Source organism: Empidonax traillii, unplaced genomic scaffold (assembly GCF_003031625.1).
Source record: "Empidonax traillii isolate 1590-97213 ecotype Southwest subspecies unplaced genomic scaffold, ASM303162v1 scaffold295:size639837, whole genome shotgun sequence".
NCBI lineage: Eukaryota > Metazoa > Chordata > Aves > Passeriformes > Tyrannidae > Empidonax > Empidonax traillii.
In genome coordinates, this window is record NW_020955488.1 from 269,369 (window position 1) to 291,856 (window position 22,488).

Here is a 22,488-nt window from a genome sequence, read left to right on the forward strand (position 1 = left end):
TTTAATTGACCTAGGAAGAGGTGAATAGATGTGCTCTAGGGTCAGCGCAGATTCTTTTAGGCCTGTCAGCGGATAAAAGTTTGATTCAGCTGCAGATTCTGGCAGTAGTGGATGCAGTCACACAGCAGTGTTTGGATCCTTTCTTGGCAAGCTCCCAGAGGTGGGCTTTGGTGATGGTTTTTCAGCCATAAGGAATGTTCTGCATGGGCCTGTATTGTCATTTGGCTTCTCATCCTTCATATCCAACCTAGAGATAAAGCCACTAGAGAAGACAATGCAGCAGTTTGGCTTGCAGAGCATTAGATGTGCTGCTTTGTTTGTCATATTTGTTGATGCAATTTCTTGTCTTTTCTTCTGAGAAGTTCCTACCATGGTGCATTGTTAGAACTGCACGCTCAGTATTGAATGATAAGGTAGAGCCTTCTTTACCCCAAGAGTAAAGGAGTTTCTGCTAATCCAAGCCAACAGGAAAGAAAGAGTGTCTCATGCTATAGGAAAGGCACAGAAGTTGTGCAGAAGCAAATCAGAAGCTGTGTCTTTACCTATTCTACATTAATTCAAAATGAAGCAAAAATAAGCTGGAGATATTTAAGCGAGTACTGAGGAAATGTAGTGGAAATGCTACACATCATCTGTCACTCTCCCATGAAGATGTATATGAAGAAAGACATTGAAGAAGTAACTTTTGAGAACACATTCACATGAGTCATAGTGAATTTGACTGAACTTCCGCCTTAAACAGAGAAAGAACAGAATTTGGTCTACATTATTTTGTCATTACCCCTCATTTAATTCATGTTTAGTAAAATCTGCTTTTAAATACTGTCACCTTTAACAGAAATTATTGAGCTAGCATACTTAACTTTGCTTAATGTCAAACTGCTGCCCTGGCTTATTAGAGCCCTGAACAGAAAGTCTAAATTAGAACAACTGTTGGGAATGAAAACCCCACACATCAAACCAAACCACTGAAAACCACCAAAGCAGCTCAGCAACTTGTTTCTGCACTCTCCTTTTAGACTGTATAACAGGAAACACAAATTAGCAAAAGTGGTGGAACCTGTTTCTGTTTTTAACAATTTGTTCGCCTAAGCACAGCTTGTTATAACGTAAAGCCGTATTCAAATGTTGCCTTGGGAACTTTGTCAACCTCAGGTTTGATTGTTATTTACTAAGGGCTGCAGTTACAGATCCCTACCTAAGGTATGCAATAAACAAGAGCATTTTAGTTCATGTTCTAATAAACAAGAGATCTATGCATTAGCCTGTGAAGGAAAGCTACTCTTTAACAAGAGCAATGTTATTTTACCTTAAAAATTGACCAAAATGGATAAAAGACAAAAAGTGCTAGATTCTTACATTTACAGACAGGCAACTGCATTGGTTTTGGTAAAAATCAACTACTTCAAACATCAGCAAAACATTATTCCACTAAATTTCTTAGTCCTGCTGACTGCTGGTCAATGGCTACAGCACAGACCAGAGCCAAGACGCAAATTCAGTTTGTATTCTGTGCGATTACACAAGTTGTGTAATCAGGTACTGAGGCAAAGCTGCAAGCCAAGCTGTTCCCCCGTTGTTACGGTGTGAGCGAGGCCGCTCTACGGCCTCTGGGCTGTTTGACCGAGCTCACAGCGGAACTAACGAGGACAAGATCTTACTGAGGACTCTAACCATTTCGCAATAACCACGAGCAAAAAAGACGTATGAGGCGAAGCTGTAGCAGGGTGCCCAAACACGGCCATCACACTCCGCCCCGCCGGGCCGGGCCCGTACAGGGCGGGCAGCGGGAGCTCGCGCCGTGCCCCCCTCCAGCCCCGAACCCGCCGCGCCGCTGGGGGCGGGCCCTTCCCCGGCTTTCGGCCAATCGCAGCGCACCTTTCCCCGCGCGGCGCCGCCATTGGCCGAGGCCGCGGCTTCCGCCGAGGCCCGGGATTGGCGGCAGCGCGCGCGCGGCGAAAGGGCGGCAGCGGCAAAACACCGGCGCGGCGCGCGCCCCTGTCCGCGTGAGTGCCCGCGACCGCGCGACCCCCCCGCTCCCCCCGCCATGGCGGCCCCGGGGCTGGCGTGGCCCCTCCGCGGGGACGGGCCCGGCACGACCCGCTCTGGCGCGGCCCCTTCGCCTCGGGAGGACCTGCTGCGCGCGCCCCCTCCCCTCCGCTGCCGGGCGGGCCCCGCCGAGGCCGTTCTTCCCCTGCGGGGCTGAGCAGCGGCCCCGCTGCGGCAGCTGAAGGGCCCGTCCCGTGTTCTGCCCGCAGCCGCCGCCGCCCGTGAGTCCCGCGACCGGCGGCGAACCTCGGGGCGGGCGCTCGGGCCGCGGCCTCGCCGTCAGGGGCTGTCCCGCAGAGCCGGTGACGAGCCCCGGGTGCTCCCCTCGGTCTGGCAGCGGTGACAGCACCGGTGCGAACTAAAGGGATGGAGACGGGATGGTTGTAGCTTGCCTTGAAACAGACAGGTCTACTGTATTAATGTCCATATTAACTCGCACTCTTTGTGCTGCGGTGAGGCCCTGCTGTTACAGGTTTGGAACAGGCTCGTCTGCCTGCTCAACACTGGCAGAGGGAGTGTCTGTCTCTAAGAGACTAGAAACCTCTCTAATCTCATTTCATTAGTTTCCAAGTCCCACTCTCCAGCAAAGCTCCGTCAAATCTGAGGCTGTTTCTTGTCCCTGTTCTGTTGCACATGGATGACAGACTAAAGGTAGCTCAAATTCTCTGGGGACAAAATGTATTTCCAGCTCATAGCTGAAACAGATGAATCCTTTCAGTGGAAGTTTTCCAGAATATGTTTCCCCCGTGTAGAAAAGTTCATCCCGAACTTTGAAGTTTTGGCAAAGTAACAAGCTTTTGAGTTGAACTAGTGTGGGGAACTGTCTGAGGTGGCGCTTCCAGGCTCACTTATCACTGGTTATTCTGCCCTGGGGCTCCCTGCCACTCTTTCACTCAATTAATACGATTATCAGATGTTTTTTGATTGTACAGTATTAGCACACTTTACTAATTTACAGTTATATGTAGTATTCTCAATATTTGGGAAGAAGCATTTCAAAATAAGCATATGCTATTTTTTCTTGTTACGGTAGAAGGGCTGCAAGTAATTATGCCTTTTGTTAAGATTATCTAGGAGGGAAAGAAATCTCGTACTGAGAAGATAATTTTTTCTTTCAGGTTTTCTGTCTTTTCTACAGCTGTTGCAGTGTGCAGTGCAGCTATTTCTGTGTGCATCAGTTCCTTGCTTTTCAAAGGAAACATCAGGGAGAAGACAATGCTTTAATGTGAATGAGGAAACGTGGAAGATGAAAGAAAATCGCTTGTATCTAAGCTTATGCTGCAGTCTTTCTTCCCTTCCCCCCCTCTTCCCTTTTACTAGAGATAGCGTGGATTTACTGGTTTGGTATTTTTCTGGGATGATGGGTCGCACTTTGTTGTTTTAGGTAACACAGAGGAACTCCTCAGACTCCTTAAATCTCATCTCAGGGACTGAGTGCAGGGCTAGGAAGTGTCTTACCAGATATGCTTGCTCCCCCAGGTGTCCAGAAGTGGCCCTCGAAGTCTGGGATTTTTTACTTGAGATTTGTTTTGAGATGGAGACGATGTTGAACTCTCACTATGATGAACAGCACCCTCATCAGGCTGAAGACTTCCACAGGAAGTTTGAGCAGAACAGCAAGCTTTCAGGTATGGGCTGCAATAGGGATTGTTAACATTATATTTTGTTGCTGGCATGCTGCTTCATCATTTCAGGAAGTTTCAATATAGATTATAAGCCTGTCTGTGTATGGTCCTGGTGTATAAAGAATTAATGAAATGAAAACATTTGAGGTGGCTTTTGATTTTAAGTTTTTTCCTGCTTTTTATGTGTTACAATTCGTCACAATTTACTAAACTTATTATTCATTTATTATAGAATATGTTATTATAAGAGGATATTAGAATTCAGCAAAGCTAGCCCTCGAGAATAAAACTCTCTGACCAGACAAGTGCACAAACCCAATATTTTGCCTTTTAGCCTATAATTGCCAGCCTTATCCTTCAGTATCTTTAGATGTGCTTATGTGCATAAAAACACTCCTTTGTCTTTGTAGAAGCTGAACTACGAACATGCGTTCTGATAGTGATTTTGTTGTTAATTTTTTTGTCTCTTTGTGTATGTACTTGAGTCTGGACTTTATGTACAATTCTTGCTCAGTAATCCCAGAGGGTCAGCCAGTTTATGTATAATGGCTACTAATTTTTCTAAAATAGATAGTCCTCTGTCAGTCTCCTGCACATCCATGTTCAGAATTACACAGAGTGATGCTGAATAGTGTTGGTCTTGCTTGGCAAATACAGAAATTACTTTAAAATCTGCTCACAAAACATATTGGATATTACTGTTATTACACACTGATGGTTCAATGACTGTATGTTCTCTATACCCAACTGGCTATTTGGGCCCTGAGTAGAGACCAGGTGATGTTTGTACTGCTGTCTGTCAACAAGGACAGTCACTGACTTTTTCTAGCACTTCTCAGGATCTTTCACACCAGCAGCTGAGTTCCTAAATGCTCCCAGTGCCTTGGGTAGGTGCTGCAACCTGTCACCTCGCTGGAAGTGCTCTGACAGTACTGAGCTCTGTCCAGGCAGGAATCTGAATTTAGTGTCAGACAAAACTGAGTATTTGGCAGATTCTATAGAAGTTCTTGAGGGAGCTGTCCATGATTGCTAGTATATTGGTGGCACAGAACAGCCTAAAAACTGTTATTAATTTATTATTTATTTTTAGGATGAAAAATGTATACTTATTTTTTTATTTGACTGACTTTTCAAATACCAGTTTGTGCTTAGTTCTGTATAATAAAGTATTCCTTACCCCTGTCTTAGAGAAATTAGTCACAGCCTCTACATACTTGATAGCTTCAAAAGAAGTGAATTTTTATGCAGGGTATAGAAAACACTTAAAGTACAAGAATTTGTAAACTGAATGGAAGACTAGATGATTTTTTTGAAATAATACAGTACAGCATCCTTGTCGTGCCATCTAGTGATTGCAGCACAAAGTGCAGCAACTTAAATGCAAACCAAACACGGGGTTTGATGTTTACTATTTTAAGGAAGTGTGAAAGATTGCATTATTGATCTTAAAAGTATATAAAACATAATTCCTTTTCTGCATTTTTGATGTGCATCTGATGGATATGCACCCGTGCTTATAGAAACAACTATTACAGTTTTGTTCTGTGTGAAAGTGATATTGCAAATCTCATGTAAACATTTGGCAGTGAGCTGTAGATGTTGTACTAACCAGAAGACTTTTGTCCTCTCGGGATCTCCTAGGTATCAGATGAGTAAAAAATAATTTTTTTAATGTTGCAGCTTATAAGGGAGTGAGATAAATAACAATATCAAGTATGCAGATGGTAATGTCAGCAGGGATAAGATACCTTTGTGCTGTCTTTTCCTCTGTTTATGTGAATTCCTGTGAACTGAAGCGTAATTTGTGATCTCAAATATACATCAGATATTGAATCAAGTAATAAAATTCCTAACTTATTTTTCCCATTCCTTCCACCACAGGAATAAAAAAAGATATTGAAAAACTTTATGAAGCAGTGCCACAGCTTGTAAATGTGTTCAAAATTAAGGAAAAAATTGGAGAAGGTAAATGTTTCATTTTAGCTTGCTTAGACTTAGATTTATTTTTGGCATTTCTAATTTGAAAGGTATAAATCTAAGATCCCAATATATGCAGTTTAAGCCGAATTCCTTTTTGACTTGCTACTTGGTCTCTGTAGAAATTCTTATAGCTGAGCATATAGGTATGTTAATTAGGAACATTTTCAAGATATTTTCTTTAAAATCTTGACAATATACTAAAGCCTTTTAAAACAACACTCCAATTTTGACAATTAAAATTTTTTTAGGTAGATTCGAGTAAATAAGTCTCAACATTCCATTCTTTTTCTCCTTCATATGAGAAATCTATTTTTATGTAGCTGTGTTTTGACAAACTTAACTGGTATTCCCTAAGTTGGCTTTGTTTCCACTAAAATCCTGTGGGCAGAGGTGGAGGAGGAAACTGAAAGGTTGGAGCTGCTTTACTTTAAAAATAAACAACTTTCTTATTTTTGATGACATACAGTATCAAGTTTTAGAATGCCTGTGTACAACTTGCCTTCAACAGACACTGTTGCAGATACCCTCAGTTAACGTCAGGCATGGGATTTTGGCACTTTATGGAACTTTTTACCCATTTAATCTCTGAAATTGTCTGTAATATTCCACACTTTTAAAGCAAAAGATGAGAAGCTGGATTGTTTTGCATCCATTTTGTGACAGAACTCGCTAAAAGGTTTTGTCTCAAAAAAACCCCAAAACAATCAAAACCTCCCAGCTCTATTCCCCACAAAAATACAAAATTTCAATAATAATTAAAAAAAAGGAGTTCTGCTTGTCATACAAAAGATATTGTTATTAACAAAATTTCTGGTTATGAATAGTACTCTGATTTTACTCTTGGGAGCAAACAATGCTTTTCAAAAATACCACTTGCAGTTTGGCAGCATTATGAGCAAACAAGCTTTAACTTAGGATTCCACTCTGAAGTCACTTTCATTTTAGCAGTTCTAACCATCAAAAATAATGTTTTACTTCAGCTTGGTAACTCTTGTTGCTGTAATCAATTATACTGAAGGCATGGGTCTCTAGATTTTTAATGAGTGCAAAAAGTATTTCGGACTTTTTGCTGACCTTTGGATGTATGTGTTCACTCAGACTTTTGAACTAGTGTGATGCAGACACAGTACTTAAAATGTAATTAAAAGTAATTTGTATTCTTTATTCATATGGAAGAACACTTTGACTTATGTGTTCAGGTATCTCAGATCATTAGGATAAATTAACCTCCTAAGAGGTATATTAGGATATCCTTATAATTAAATGGGTGGGTAAGTTTATTGTGAAGTCTGAAAAATCCCTTTCTCAAATGAGTTTATCACATTCTTTGTGGCAATGCTCTGGGAAAACAAACAGTACAGTCACACATCATGTGAGAAGCCTTACTTTAAAGGTAAGGTACAGAATTAAGAAAAATTGTAGCAATTTCAGAAGTGCTTTGAATAGCAAAGGCAGTGCCTTCCAGATTAGCATTATATAGTCCTCTTACATTGTAGAGAGAGGAGTTAGATGTCAGATAAAAGTAAGCTACCTAAACAAGAAAGCAAATCAAAGATAGGAAATTTACATTCAAAGAGCTCTGTGTCCCAGGCAAGTTAGACAGTGTTATATTTGCATTTTTACTGACATAAAAAACTTGTATACAAGATCCCGGAATTCAGTAGTAGAAAAAAGGAACTGGATTTTTCTCTTCTAGAATCTGCTTTTGATGTAGTATCAAGTGCACTGCAGGATTGTGAACAGTTACATCACTCTTGTAAAAAGCTGCACTGACCTAATTAAAAATGTTGAAGACAGTGTTTGTCTTCCTTGTTTACAGGTACTTTTAGTTCTGTTTACTTGGCCACAGCACAACTACAAAGTGGATTTGAGGAGAAAATGGCTCTGAAACACTTGATTCCAACCAGCCACCCTCTGCGAATTGCTGCTGAACTTCAGTGCCTCACAGTAGCAGGGTACATAAACAAAAAAAATATGATTGTCATGACTAAACTAGTGAACGTTGTCTCACTGTTCTGTATTTATTTATTTTAAATTTTGGCACTTCTCTTGCTTTTTTTTTTTTTTTTAACCACATACATGTAAATTCTCTTTATCAAGAGCAAATAACAAATGGAGTGTCTTACCTGTAATGGATGCCCTTTTCTGCTAATCTCAGTTTGCAGAGGGTGCTCTGTTTTCCGTCTGAGAAATTCCATGATGTATCTCTGTGGTAACAAAAATTCCAGTTCTGTAATGCTGGGAAAAAAGAATCTCTTCATTAGAAAATGTGGTTTTAGGAATGAATACTTGTTGCTGGAGTGTGCTGAATAGCACCTTCTTGAAGTAGTTGGATCGTGAAGGTTGGGTGCTATACTTAATTACAGCAGTCACTACAAACCACAGGTCCACAAATAATCTGTGGAGCCCTTATCGCAAACTGCAGAACTCAAATGGAACATAGCAATGAGCAGCAACAGCACAACTACTGATTGCTGATAAGACTACTGTCAAAATATAAATTAAGATTATAAAAGAAAACCTGACTGAATTTTTTAAGAAAGAAATGAAAATAAACTTCCATCTTCTGGTCTTTATTCAGTACCATTACTTTTCTTCTAGGGGACAAGATAATGTTATGGGAGTTAAATATTGCTTTAGGAAAAATGATCACGTGGTTATTGTTATGCCATACTTGGAACATGAATCCTTCTTGGTGAGTATTTTAATGTGTAGTAAAACATTTAATTAAAAGCAGTTCCATAATTATTCTGTAATTATTCTATGCTTCTGTGAATTACAGTATCCCAATAATCTTTCAGGACATTCTGAATTCTCTTTCCTTCGAAGAAGTGAGGGAATACATGTTTAATCTGTTTAAAGCGCTGAGGCGCATTCATCACTTTGGTATTGTTCACCGTGACGTCAAGCCTAGTAACTTCCTCTACAACAGGCAGCTAAAAAAGTAAGTCTGGCCATACTGTGATCTCATCTGGGGATGTGTGCCTTGGCAGAACAAAGTCAATTAGGCTTTTAGGCTTTTTTCCTGCCAGCTGCATAACATGTGCTTAAGTAATAAAGCTAAAAAAGGTATTTTTATTTTTTTAATTTGTAAAACTTTTCTTTCAGTGTTTAGGGATTTAAGGAGGGAAGGCTTTTTTTTATTTATTTACTTAAGATAATATCTGCTTAACAGAGCAACAGGTACCTGAAAAAATGAAGATTTTACTACTGAGTAAAGGTACTACATTTACAAATAAGAACGAGTATTTTTTTTTTAAGAGAAAGCTAATTGTATTTTGTGCATAGAATGATACTTGTACAATTTTAATAGTGGATAGAGTAAAACTGATACAGGTAAGAAAGCTGGATTTGGGCTGTTTTCACCTTGCGTTGAAATAATGTTTATAACTAGTAGGGTTGGCTTTTTTGCTGGCAAGTTACAATATTTAAAGACTGTAAAAAGTGAGGTATTGCTTTTTTGTGAAGAGCTGAAATGGACAGAATGCATCAGTGCTAGCAGTCCTAGAGCTGTATTTGTGAGTCCCGTGCTTTGTACAGTTGAGGCACTGATGTGCTGGAGTGTCTCCAAAGCAAAGCACTGCAGCTGGTGAAGGGTCTTGAGCACAAGTCTGATGAGGAGCAGCTGAGGGAGCTGGGGGTGTTTGGCCTGGAAAAAATGAGGCTCAGGGGACACCTTATTGCTCTCTACAACTACCTGAAAGGAGGTTCTATCAAGGTGCATGTCAGTCTCTTTTCCCAAGTAACAAGGGATAAGACAACAGGAAATGGCCTCAAGTTGCACCAGGGAAGGTTTACACTGGACATTAGGAAAGATTTCTTCACCAAAAGGGTTATCAAACGTTGGAATGGGCTGCCCAGGGAAGAGATTGAGTCCCTATCCCTAGAGGGATTTAAAAGAACTGTATGTGTAGCACTTAGGGACACAGTTTCATGGGACTTGGCAGTGGTGGGTTAATAGTTGGACTCAGTTTTAGAGGTCTTTGCCAGCCTAAATGTTTCTGTGATTCTGAGTAGTGACAGTTTGTAGAGAAGATTTGACTGCATGTTGCCAAACCTCAAGCTTAAAAGTTTGAGAAATACTGTGTTCTTTTTTTTCTTTTAAACCTGTCAAAATGAATTTGTACTGTCACTTTGTGACAGCATTTGTCACATTCCAGCATTTAAGCCTTAATCTCTGCTTTGTGTGTGGAGGCAATGGAATTGAGTCCCAGGGACTAGTGGATTGTGTCTGTGCTGATTGAAGCAAAAAATAATTCTTTTAAAGACAGATCTGAAGTGTGAACTAATGTAGTCTTACCTGTTTGAAAGCTCAAATTTCAGCGGTATTTGCCAGAAGTCTGTCAAAAATTTCAGCATTGTTAGTCTTGTCTGTCTTCACTTCTGCATTTGTCCTCTGCCCGTGGGAATCCGGCAGAAGTGAAGTTACTGTTGGTTGAAGGTTTAGAGCTGTAGGATTAGAACCCCAGAAATCAGTTGCTGGGAATATTTTTTTAACATCATGGAAGAAAGTATGCACCTGAGAAGATTTTTGGGACAAGAAACAATGAAGTAAGAGTGGTATAGGGTGAAAAACTTTGAGGGGAGAAGTTAAGATGGAACAATAGGAGGCGAGGGAAGAAAATGGGGCTGTGATGCTGGCAATAGTGCAGATAAGCAACATATTGAACAAAATGTGAAAGATAAGTAAGCAAGTAATGAATAGTAAATTGAACGGTGGACAGATAATTTGAGTCTCCTGATTCTAAATTTGTGTCTTTCAGATATGCCTTGGTAGATTTTGGCTTGGCACAAGGAACCCCTGATACGAAAATTGAACTTCTGAAAACTGCCCACTCTGAAGTCCAGCAGGAAAGTTGCTTGAAAAATAATCCCATTGTAGCCTTGGGAAATGAGGTTTCTGTCAGTGACACAGCACCTAAACAGATACCTCAACAGTCAGCCTCAAAAGCAGCTGATAGAAGGTCCAGCTCACTTTCAAAAGCACAGATTAAACAAGGAAGAGGAGGAAAGGTTCTCAGACTCTTTCATTAATACTGTATACGTTTAATGTGTTCCTTCAGCCAACAGGGGGAGATGCAATACTTGCACAGAAGCCGCGTGTGCACATCTTGCAGGGCCCCAGAGGGATGCTCAGAGGCTACTCCTATGTAACTGTATTGGCTTCATCATTATCTGTTAAATATAATACAGTGCCAAAGGCTGTATAAAACCCTAGCATGGGTTACTATTTAGACAGCCTTAAATCCTTTTTTAAGAGACATGTATAGTGAAACTCCTCCCAAGGCCGATAATTATTCACCTACATTTAGTTATTGCATAACAAATGCAGTACAGACTACACTCACATTGTCTTGGGGCTCTTCAGAGGTGTGATATATTTTGTAAGCATGTTTGCTATTCTGTCTAGACCGTGTTTTCTTCATCCACAGTAAACTGACGCCTGAAAATGACTTACGTGCAGCTGTTCATGTTTTATGTCACTTCACACTTTTTTTTTGAATTGTCAGTATCCAGCTGACTGTGTTAGATTGGATCCTTACTGTTCTTTTTGTTGGTATTGCAGGAGGACTCTGTGCACCATTCTGTCCAGCGCTCTGTCTTTGGGGAGAGGAATTTCAATGTCTATAGTTCCGCATACCAGGAGAACTCAAGTACAAAAGTAAGAAGTATGACTCATCATTAGAATCAATCTGTTACGTATTTGGAAAATTATAGAACTGGTGGTTCTTTAAAATTGGACACTGCTCCAGGATGCTGCAGAATTAAAAGTTTTTTAGCAGATTATTAAGTGTGTCTTTGCTAAAGGCTTAAAGATTTTTTCATTTCTGTTTCAGTCCCTTTTGAAACTCTTGAACAACTAGTTATGCAGCTGTCTCCCTAGCTGATCTTGTTTGGATGCTAAATTAATCTTTTTTCTTATACCTGTATCTGTGTAACTGATCACAGAATCATAGAATGTGCTGAGTTGGAAAGGACCTATCAGGATCATAGAGTGCCAACTCCTTGCCCTGCACAGGAGACAGACCCTCAGAATTACACCACGTGCCTGAGAATGTTGTCCAAACAGTTCTTGAACTCATACAGGCTTCATGCCCTGACCACTTCCCTGGGGAGCCCATTCCAGTGCTCAAACACTCTCTACTTACCTTGTGAAACTTGTTTTTTTTCTTTTGCAATTGAAGCTGAGGATATAATTTGTAATTATTTTTTTGTCATTTGTCTTTAATATGACAAGGGGGAAACCCCAACTAAATTAGAAGGTTTTGTCAACAGTGAGTCTTTTGTTGTAGAATTAGAGTTAGTTCCTTAGTGTTGCTGTGGCATTTCATATTCTTTACTTCTTATTCTCATATTGAGCCCAAAAAATTCTTGAAACATTATACTAACTTGAAAAATACTTGTCTTGCAGCTTCAGAATATCTAATATATATAGGGTTTTAGTAAACAACAAAAAATGTCCTCTGAAGGGGAAGGGGAGGAAATCAGAATATTTAGAAAGCTCCAGTGTCTGTTTTATAGATGTTGTGATACTGTTAAAAAAGGTTTGGTGTCTTCTATCCTAAAATTGCAGCTTCTTGCTCACAAGCATTGGTTCAGTCTTAATATTTTAAATATTAAGACTTTCTCTAAAATATCTACCTTGCAGCTCATAAAACAAGCAAAGGTGATAGATGTTTCATCTAGGAAATTAGTAACAAAGAAGAAGATTATTTCTACCAGAACTGTGAGCAATGGGGCAGCCAGGAAAGCTGCTGGTGGTTGTCCCTTAAACCTGCCCTGTGACTGTTACGCAACGGACAGAGTTTGCAGTGTTTGCCTTTCAAGGTAATTTGCTTTGATAATGTTGTAAAATTTGTAAAATTGTCCACTCTGCTGTCAGACAAAGTCAGAAACTTAGATTTACTATACAGTTGATTTAGTAGGTGAAAGGTAGGGTTGATCTCCTCAACCCTTAAAACACTGAGTATGCACTTTTTAAACAAGAATGGTTCATGGAATATGTGGGATAATTGGTTCACTGCTATCTGCAGCAACTAAGATCCTCTGTTAATGATTTTTTGTTGTATTTAATTATTCACCTACACGTATTGTAGGAAATCGCTTGAGTTAATTACAACACTTAGAAAAGACAATATATCAATCTGCCTTAGTAGTTATCTTATAGGCCTAAATCATGCCAACAGTTGGGATTATGAAAATCATGGAATTTAGAATAAAAAGCAAACATGACTGTTTTGTATTAATTTAAAAAACTCATAGAATCACAGAATGGTTTGAGTTGGAAGGGACTTTAAAGATCATCCAGTTCCAATCCCCTGCCATGGACAGGGACACCTTTCACTAGACCAGGCTGCTCAAAGCCCTGTCCAACCTGTCCTTGAACACTTCTAGACAGGGACATCCACAGCTTTTCTGGGAAACCTGTGCCAGTGTCTCCTGTTAGACAATCTTAGTAGCTCAGTTCAGCTCTATCCCTCTGCAGTTAGTTTTGATTATGATCTACTATTGCCTTCTATCCCCACATTATTTTTTAAATAATGATAATTTTGCAGCTTTTAGTTAATGACAAGTAAATTCTTGTCAGCAGTCAGAAAGAGCTAACCTTAGTTTGCTCTGGACTAATGCAAAGCCAGAGCATACACATTCAAGAATCTTGTGCGTTTTTTTACTTTGGTTAATTAGTTTCAACATCAAAGTTTCCTAAGAAAACTAGACTTTAACAAAAATTGTGCTGCTCTTGGATGAAACTAAAAAAGGTCATTGTGAATTAAGTATGCAGTAAGTATTTCTCTGGTACTATCTTATGCTAAATAATATAATAAAAATATAATAGATAATATAATATTGCCTTATGCAACATAATGTCAACACATCTTACACAAGTATATTCTAAAAATAATATTAAGCATTATTAGAATTTACTTATCAACATTTATATTCTAAATGTGTTTACTTCTTATTGCAAGACGTCAGCAAGTTGCTCCCAGGGCAGGAACACCTGGATTCAGAGCACCAGAAGTATTAACGAAGTGCCCCACTCAGACCACAGGTACTGCACAACAGAATGAAACAAATGCCTTTTCTCACCTTTTGATCCTTCTAATTTATGCATATTTTGTCTTTTATCGAAGGATTTTTTAACATGTGAAATTAATTTTTTCTTCCCTTCTAACCCTTATCAAGCATTTCCTGATTTTAATTAAAAGTTTATTATTAGAAGGAAGAACAAGTCGTGAATATTTTTCCTGTGTCTGAAACTTGAATATATCTTTATTCCTTTGAGTGTTAGGGCCACATGCAGGAGTGGAATACAATATATTGAAGGGAAAAAAAGCCATAATTTTTATCAAGTTTTTTGGCTTAAAGATCTTGAATAAATCTTGGGAAAAGGACATACTTTATACTTTTCTAGACAGGTTGTCATGTACTTTGCTGTCATAGCAGGCATAGTTAATGGTATACTTGCAAATGTGTTCTAAAAAGCATTGTTTATTGATTTTTATCAGAATTTTTCTTTTTACTAGTGCTTTAAATAGCTAGTCTGTAAAAATATTATCTTACTAAAATTATAATTTCTCAGTGTAAAACTAGTTAATAAGATTCAGTAGTTTGGGTAAACATCAAGGCACAGCAGAGGAATGATTAACGCATTAGGTGTTGCAAGCAACATGGAAGAGGTGGTGCCTACCTAAGGATGGAGAGCCAGTAAAAGCAAAGTTACCCATTACACATTTGGTGTATGACTAGGAGTTTTGACTCATAAAAAAATAAATATGTCCTTAAAAACTGGATTTAAAATAACAGTTTTCAGCCACTTTTTCTCTGAATATTTTTTGAGAAAGTTGGCAATTTTCAGTAAAGTGTGCATACATACTGAAAATAGACTTAACAATATATTTGATCAGCTTTTATCTATCTATGCCTACGTAGCTTACTGTTACTTGAAACAACATCTGTGTTGTGGGTATGACTGAGATTTCAGAGGTATGGCAGCTTGTTTGGAGTTCTTGTGCCTGTGCTGTAACAGCCAGCTTTATAGGCTACGAGACATCCAGAAATCTAGAAGGAGTTTAGACAGTCCCTGAATCTGTCTAGACAGAGCTTAGGCAGAAAGAAGACATACCTGGGAAATCCTGGACACATGCTGGTGTTAAACACGCTTTCAGACAGTTTTCTGTTCTCTAGGGTAATGGAGAGCAGGATGACAGAAAACAGGGGTAAATCCGGAAACTCTTGGGTGTGGCACTGACATCCCTGAAAGGTCTGAGTGGTGCTGAGCTCCTGTAGTATGTCAACAAAGGCCTTAATTAGAACTGGGTAGACTGATACTAATATTTATGGTATTATGTTTTATTTGAACTAACAAATATTTTTGTCCACTTCCATCTGGGACTGCTGGAGTCTCCTCCTTGTATTCCTGCCAATCTCATGTCTAGTTTTGGTCTCTGTGCTGAGACCAAGTTACCAGGTGGATCCAGCTGACTATCCAGAGCTACCAGCATGCATCAGACCCAGGTTCACAGCACAGGGAATACAAGCTAAACTCCCAAGCTGATGCCACACAGATCCATTACCCTTTCACTTGGTTTGTCCCTCTACTCTCCTTTCCTCACTAGTTAGATTAACACAAGACCAAAGCATAGGAAAGACTTATTATTTTGATGTCATTCTACAGGATCTTGGAGTCTGCCAATGATCACAGCTCTACCAGAATTGTAGGGCCAGGATTTATTAGCCATTCAGATGTATAATACTTGTTAATTTCAGCAAGAGTTACATAATTAAATCTTTTCAAAGATCTTGAGCTTGATTGCTCCAGCTTACTCAACTACATCCTCAGGGTGATGACAAACCCTCAAACAGATAGTATCATCTTTTTGACAGTGGTACAGTAATATTAAAACTTTTTTACAGGAACTATGCAGAAGGTAGAAAATTTTTCCACTGTGAATTGTGCCAAGTGATTAACTTGGACTTTTATTTTTTAATAAAAGACATAAAATCTGGTTTTGCAACTGGAGTCAGCCTAATACTTTTTTTAAAAATTAAAGTCCTGTGTTGAGTGTTTCTAATTAAAACATTCAAATTAATTACTGCCTATTTTGCTACTTATTTTTTTGAAGAGGAGCAGAATGACTATGCCTTTATTTCCCAACTATTAATTTTTCTCTTCAAAGTTTGAGAACCCTTCAAACTCTCCATCACTAAACCTTGCCATCTCTCAAAATGTGCACCTTAGTGAGCCAAAAAAATTATGGCAGACAGGTATTCTTGTAACTTTCAGTACTAAAGTTTCCATCAGGCTTTGGCATCTATTCCCAGAGTACTCTCTGCATTCTTCATAATACAATGAGTGATGAATAACCTCTACCTATTAGATTTTAAACTGCCTATCTCGTCAAGTGATTCCGTATTAGAGAGCAACAAAGTTCATACTAAGATAAATTTTTTAGTGCTGCTCAGTCCCCCAAAAATTCAGATTCACATTCATTTGTGAATTGTTTTTTATTATGACTTTTATGTAAGATTTTCTTCATATGAAGTAAAGTTCAAGAGGTATCAAAACTAGGCATTTCATTTGACTCATCTCATCTCCCTGGGTAAAAACAACTTTATACATGGTTTTGGTACATTTTAAGTTTATCAAGAAAAAACACTCTCTCTGCATTAAAATGGGAATCTATTCTTCAATCTAATTATAGTAGTTTTCATGCTTTGCTAAAGTATTTAGTCTCTATGCAACTAAAATCAAGAAGTATTTCAGAATGTAACTTTTGCTGATGGGAACTTTTCAGATCATAATTTCTTTTAAAAGAAGATTGTGATTTTGTTTGTGATGAAATCATGAGTTTAGTTATTACTAAATTTGCTTTTCTTTGCAGCAATTGACATGTGGTCTGCAGGAATCATATTCCTTTCTCTGCTCAGTGGACGGTATCCATTTTTCAAAGCGAGTGATGATTTAACTGCTTTGGCGCAAATCATGACAGTCCGTGGATCCAGAGAAACCATTCAGGCTGCTAGAACTTTTGGTATGCAAACCTTAATTATGGTGGAAAGGAGAAAAATGGTATTTAATGCTGTGACTTAACGATCTGATTTTTTTTGTTTGTGTATATAAATATATTTTTAGGTCTGAGAGTCATTTTGGAAGTAAATGACACTTTTTGCATGTAAAAACTAAAAGTACTAGTCTATATTTACAGACTTCTAAGACCTTTTTGTACTTTCTGTCTTTTACAATGTGTATGTGGGGTGCCTCATGCCATAGTTCTCTCAACCTGTCTACTGCCTTCCACTAAGTCGGGGCTACTTGAGGTGAAATACGCCAACTAAATGTTTTCTACTGGCATTTGGTTAGAATTCTTGAGACAGTGTTTCTATTCCTGCAAAATTTGTCCTGGAGGCTTAAGTCAATATGACTTAATATTTAGATGATGTAAACCTTGCTTTCCTTCCACGCCCTAAGAAGGACTAGTAACAACGAAAAACCAAAACCCAGCAGTGGCCTGTTTAAAAAACAGAAAATCCCCTCCACAAAAACACACAACAAACCAAAATAACCATTCCCCTAATTGCTTGCAGGCCAAATGCTGCAGCACTTGCTACCTGTAACTAACAGCATCAACATTGATTCTCCAGACAAAGGTGTAAAAATCAGGGTACCAAATTTTCTTCACAATCTTAAAAGATGGTGTATGAGGTGGCTGACAACCTGTCACTACGTAACTTCATACAAGCCCAACTGCTTTGTTCTGAACAGAAGTGAGGCTGTGACCCTTCTGAGTTGCTGGAGCAATTGTGCAATGCACAACAGCATGGCTGGTGTGCAGGCCAAGGGGGTTGGTTTTGGTTCTTTGATAGATTTGGGGTGGTTTTCTTTCATTCTGGTTACACTTTGAGACATGAAATTTCTCTGAAACAAACTTAGAAGTTACAGCTGCGTAGAAAGTATAATAAAATGTGGCTTACCTGTACGATTTTGTCCACCAGGTAAATCAGTTGTGTGTACCCAAGTTGTCCCAACTCAAAACTTACGAACCCTCTGTGAGAAGCTGAGAGGAATGAACAGTGGCTGTAAGAGATCTCGAGGAGAAATGCCCAGTGGGTCTGAAAACAACTCAGCTTTGCCATGTGCAGTAGACAAACCATGTGCTCCTGAGACACTTGGAAAACAAATTCAACACCAAAAAAGCTTTCAGGAAGGTGATGGTGCTTTGGAAATGAAGGCAACTGACATGAAAGGATGGGATCAGGTTCCTGATGAAGCATATGACTTACTTGATAAGCTACTAGACTTAAACCCTGCTACAAGAATAACTGCAAAGGAGGCTTTGCTGCATCCTTTTTTTAAAGACATAAGACTCTGAGAAGATCCCATATTCTTTTATTCCTTTCATGTGTTTTATGTGGAAATGAGATACTGAGGTAGTTTTACCTTGTTGCCCTCAACGTTTACACTCATTGAAATAACATCAGACTGTGCTCTGAACTACTGAAATTCTATCTTGTACAGTTAGACTGCAAATGTCAGTTTAAGAAATACGTGCAGATGTAAAAGTTACATAAACATCACTAACATGATCTTATCCTAAGACACTTCTGAGGGGTTATTGCTGTGCATACCTGTTCTCTGAGAAAGTTAACTTTGATCAAAAACAACAAAGAAAAAGAGTTTCATAAACTCTGTGCTTAATTCTCAAGATATTCCCTTAAAATTTACAAATTTGCCTTAAGGTATGACTGAAATAAGAAAGTGCTTGAGAGATTTTTTTCCATACTTGCATATTTCTGCTCTGTGCCTGTTTAGTACATGGGGGACTGAAAATGGAACAAAGTGTGCTCATTTTATTCAGACTATTTTCAGAGGACAGTATTACTTTGGAAGTGTTGCTAGAGGAGAGGCCAGGTGCTGGAGGTTATATCATCAAAAGAAAAGCGTTTTTAAAAGTACTTTTTTTCTGTCTAGCCTTTCCTACTTAGGCAGTTATAACAAATGCAGTACTCATTTTGCATAGCCCATATTCCTCAGTGCCACAGGTAACTGTCAATATTCAATAGGTGCTGCCTTCAGAATGTCTCGTGTGACAGGCATAGGTTTGATTTCTGTTATGGAAACTGATTTTTAAAAAAATATCTGTTCAATAAATGATTTGGTCTTATAACTTCAGAAGCTTGTCTTGAGATGCTGTACAAAAATTAGTCAGGTAACTGCAGGATGCTTCTGTTTGGGGAAAATCGTGCACACTGGTTTCCTGCATAAATTCCTCGATATAGAAGACACTTTTCAGATAGCTCTAGGGTGTATGACTGTCATAGTGGAAGTATATTAATTATCTAGGAAGTTTTACCACAGAGTTAGGAGCTAGCTATTGTCTGGTCCTAAGTAGGAAAATCCACTGTAACAACCCTGTACATTCAGTGTGTGAAGTAAGCTCCATTATGTTGAGCAGGAGTTTCTCTAAACCCTTTGATAATTCTGGAGACTGAAATGTAATGCAGTGTTTTTCCATGTACCTTTCTTGAAATGCTAATGGAGTTGTTGCTATAGGAGGTTACAGGCCATTCTGAGAAAAGATTGTTGCTTTGATACCTGTTGCATAAGCCTTCTCGTACGAACTGGTGGTTATAACAGTGCAAAGGTCCTGACTGGAGCTGGGGCTGAAGAGACAATATTTCAATATATTCAAAATCTTGAATACATAGAAAGTGATGGTAATGTTACTCCATTCCTGGCATCAGCTGTAAGGGAAAAATATTTGCAGATGTCAGAATTGCAGATTGCAGAAAATCTTGAAACCCACAGGACCCTGGGGCCCAGGTCTTAGTAATTTTTGCTGTTTATATAATTTCAACACAGCACGTCACTGAGAAATTATTTATCTAAAGGAACTGTGGCCAAATTTGGCAAGCTGTGCTGTCTGCCAGTGTCTGCAGATGTATTGTTTCCTCCTACGTTCACTCGTGCTGTCTATGGTCTTATGAGAGCACGAGCTGACAGCAAGCGAAAGTATGTCAACTATCTATTGTGAACTCTCTGAGCAACTCCAGCTCTTTAGGCTTTCCTGCTAACAGCCTTAAGCAGCTCCTTGCAACAGGCACTACAGCAATTAACCACTGCATAAATTTAATAGCCAAAAAGGCAACAGAGTTGCTAATGACATTTTTACCAAAACATTAGGGGAAATAAAATTTGTAAGGAACACTTCTAAACTCAGTGTATTCCATAATGAGCTGGAAGAACACGTTGGTATTACCTCTTCCAGATAGCTATTTAAACATGGAGAATTTTTTTCCAGGGGAGGGAAAAAAGGAAAAGTGTGTTTGAACAAGCATATGCTTATGAAGTACTTTCTCTAGCACTCTACAAAAGAAGAAAGCCAGAAGTAAAATATTAAGTTCAATGGGCTCTCACCAGAGGAAAGAAAAAAAGGAAAAAAATTAAGGAGAACAGCAAGAAAACACTAAAACACTGGAGGTGAGCAGTGGTTGCCACTGAGTTTTCTGCTTCTCTCACCTGTAGTTCTGAGAATCTCATAACTAGGTAAAAGCCAAGTACTAAGATTCCTTTAAAGTTTAATTGGATGATTTGAGATGTTTCTAAATTGAATGTGAATCTCCTAGCAAGAGAGCTAAAATTAGAAAAAAATTGCACAGAAATTACATTGCTACAGTAAGTGTTCAGGAGCTGTGAGGCCACAGCTGGGTTACTGTTGAGTTTTGGACACCGTGCTATGACAAGGATATTAACAAATTGAACAGAAACCAAAAGCAGCAGCAAAAATCAGCATGGACTTGGAAAGATGAAGAGAAACTGATACATAGGATCCTGAGAACAGAATGCTGGGAGCAAATATAAATACATCTCTGTATTTACCATAGGGGAAACTAGCTTATTCTCAGTACTAAGCTAGACTAGGTGAGGAAATTGAGGCATTTATGAGTTTGTGATGGTTCAGACTTGGCTCTCTGCCAAATGCCCAAAGCCCAGTAGCAGCCTCGCCCCCCTTCCTTCTTCCCCCAGGGCAAAGGAAAAAAAACTATGCAAATTGAAGAACTCAAAAAAATCAAGCTAGTTATATGAAAAAATATATGTTATGTATATTACAGTTAAGATGCTATGTACCCAGCAAACAGGAATCCAAACATCCCCCGAAGGGATAGGGAAAGGGGGAAAAGGGACAAAAGGAAACAAAAAGGGACACTGAATAGATATGCGCAATCAAATCTGAGAACTAGTAAAATAACTTGTAAAACAAGTCTCACCACGTTCCTTAGAAAGCAGGTTTGGCAGACGCGGCCAGCACTCCCCAAGCCTCCACGTGGCAGGCCAGTGGATGCTGCAGGCCTCAACCTTAGATAAGCGAGACCAACGCAAGGACCCACTGTTCCCGAACCTCGTCGAAAGAGAAGAAGAAGTAAGGCCTCTCCTCCCTTCTTATTTATATCATGATTTATGTAAAAACCGTATAGAATACTGGGAACACTGCCCCTTCCTTAGTTACAACCTGATCACCAAGGAAGGCCTGGATTAAAACCACCACAGTTTGTTATGTTAATCCTAGTTGAAAAGGATAATGAATACATATTTAGAACAAGAGCATAATAGAACAACAGCATTTGAAAGGAAATTAATACTTAATGGCTTAATGAATTCCTATTCTGTAATGAAACAATGCAGCTCAAGTGGTATGCTGATAGCAAGGACAGTTCTCTGAGACGTTACTGAACAATGTTCTTACTGCAGCATAGTGGCTTTTTGGTTGGGTTGGGGTTTTTTATGTTTGTTTTTTTAGAGCACATAGTAAATTATTCTACTAATCTAACCACAGCACGTTCACTTCAAATTTCTCTTATACGTTTTCGAGAAAACAGAACATGTCCCAGGTCAGTGGCAGTACATACATGGTTCATACCCCTCTCTGCTGTGTTCCTTGCTGGCCAGTTCAAGGGGTAGTAAATATTTAAATTGGCAGCCTGCACACAGTGGGTGGAAATAGGATAGTCCCTTTGATCATACACTTACAAAGGCCAGCATATAGAGTTTTGTTACCCTGGTAACCAAAAATTTCTAATACTGCTGAAAATGAGGGTCCAGTAAATCGGATATTTTGCATCAGGAAGATACAGCATAACCCAGATAACCAAGGGGTTTTAAATGTGCCTCTCGTATGGTTAAATCTTCCTGACTCAGCCCTTTTTACTTTCACATCCATTGACTCTGCAAGAATATTATCCCTATACAATGCTTTATTGTATCATGTTAAAAAGCTAACCACTATAAGCATTCCTGAGTATCCCTAGAGTATTGTTTATTCCATTTATGGAAAGACTTCTTCCTGTGGGTTATATGGCAGGGAAGAGAATGGTTTTGTTACATGTTATTTGCACTCTTGCATAAAGTTCTTCCATAGTTTTCAGAGGAGTCAGATTTCAATCCAAACCCTAATTAAACCTTTGATTCAAAAATACTAGTGCTAAGAAATGTTTTGCCTAGAGTATTTATTTGAGCTGTGTCTTCTATATTGCATAAGCAAACTACTTATAACAAATAACGCATAATTAACTTCTTAAAGGATGAGATAGGGACATAGCCTAACAATTGACATTTTTAAGGAAAATTAATGTTTTACATGATTGATTTAATGAAAGCCACAGGTCATGTGTAGCACCAGGCAGGCCATTGATAAAACCTCTCTTGTAATTCGTATTCCTGTTTCCTCCCACCTCCCCCCAAAAATCCTACCAGAGGATTAGATGCCTGCACTCTGTGTTGCTGCTTTTGTCTTCAATGATTGTTTTGCTGCTTTGAATGTTACTGTGCGTTATG

General features: G+C 38.9%; 1 protein-coding gene and 1 long non-coding RNA gene across 2 annotated transcripts; one reads left to right on the top strand and one right to left on the bottom strand.

Moving 5' to 3' along the window:
- LOC114060866 lies at positions 1-479 on the bottom strand. Its single transcript, XR_003571992.1, has 2 exons — positions 370-479; positions 1-247 (listed from the first exon to the last, which is right to left on the bottom strand). It is a non-coding gene; the product is annotated as an uncharacterized LOC114060866 (long non-coding RNA).
- A 1,682-nt stretch (positions 480-2,161) lies between these two features.
- Positions 2,162-18,031, top strand: CDC7 (cell division cycle 7). Its single transcript, XM_027890693.1, has 12 exons — positions 2,162-2,270; positions 3,529-3,677; positions 5,556-5,639; positions 7,474-7,609; positions 8,256-8,349; positions 8,456-8,598; positions 10,418-10,667; positions 11,221-11,320; positions 12,302-12,482; positions 13,625-13,707; positions 16,541-16,690; positions 17,652-18,031. The coding sequence occupies exons 2-12, from the start codon at positions 3,584-3,586 to the stop codon at positions 18,026-18,028; spliced, it is 1,692 nt and encodes a 563-aa protein (XP_027746494.1). The 5' UTR covers positions 2,162-2,270; positions 3,529-3,583; the 3' UTR covers positions 18,029-18,031.
- The last annotated feature ends 4,457 nt before the right edge of the window (positions 18,032-22,488 follow it).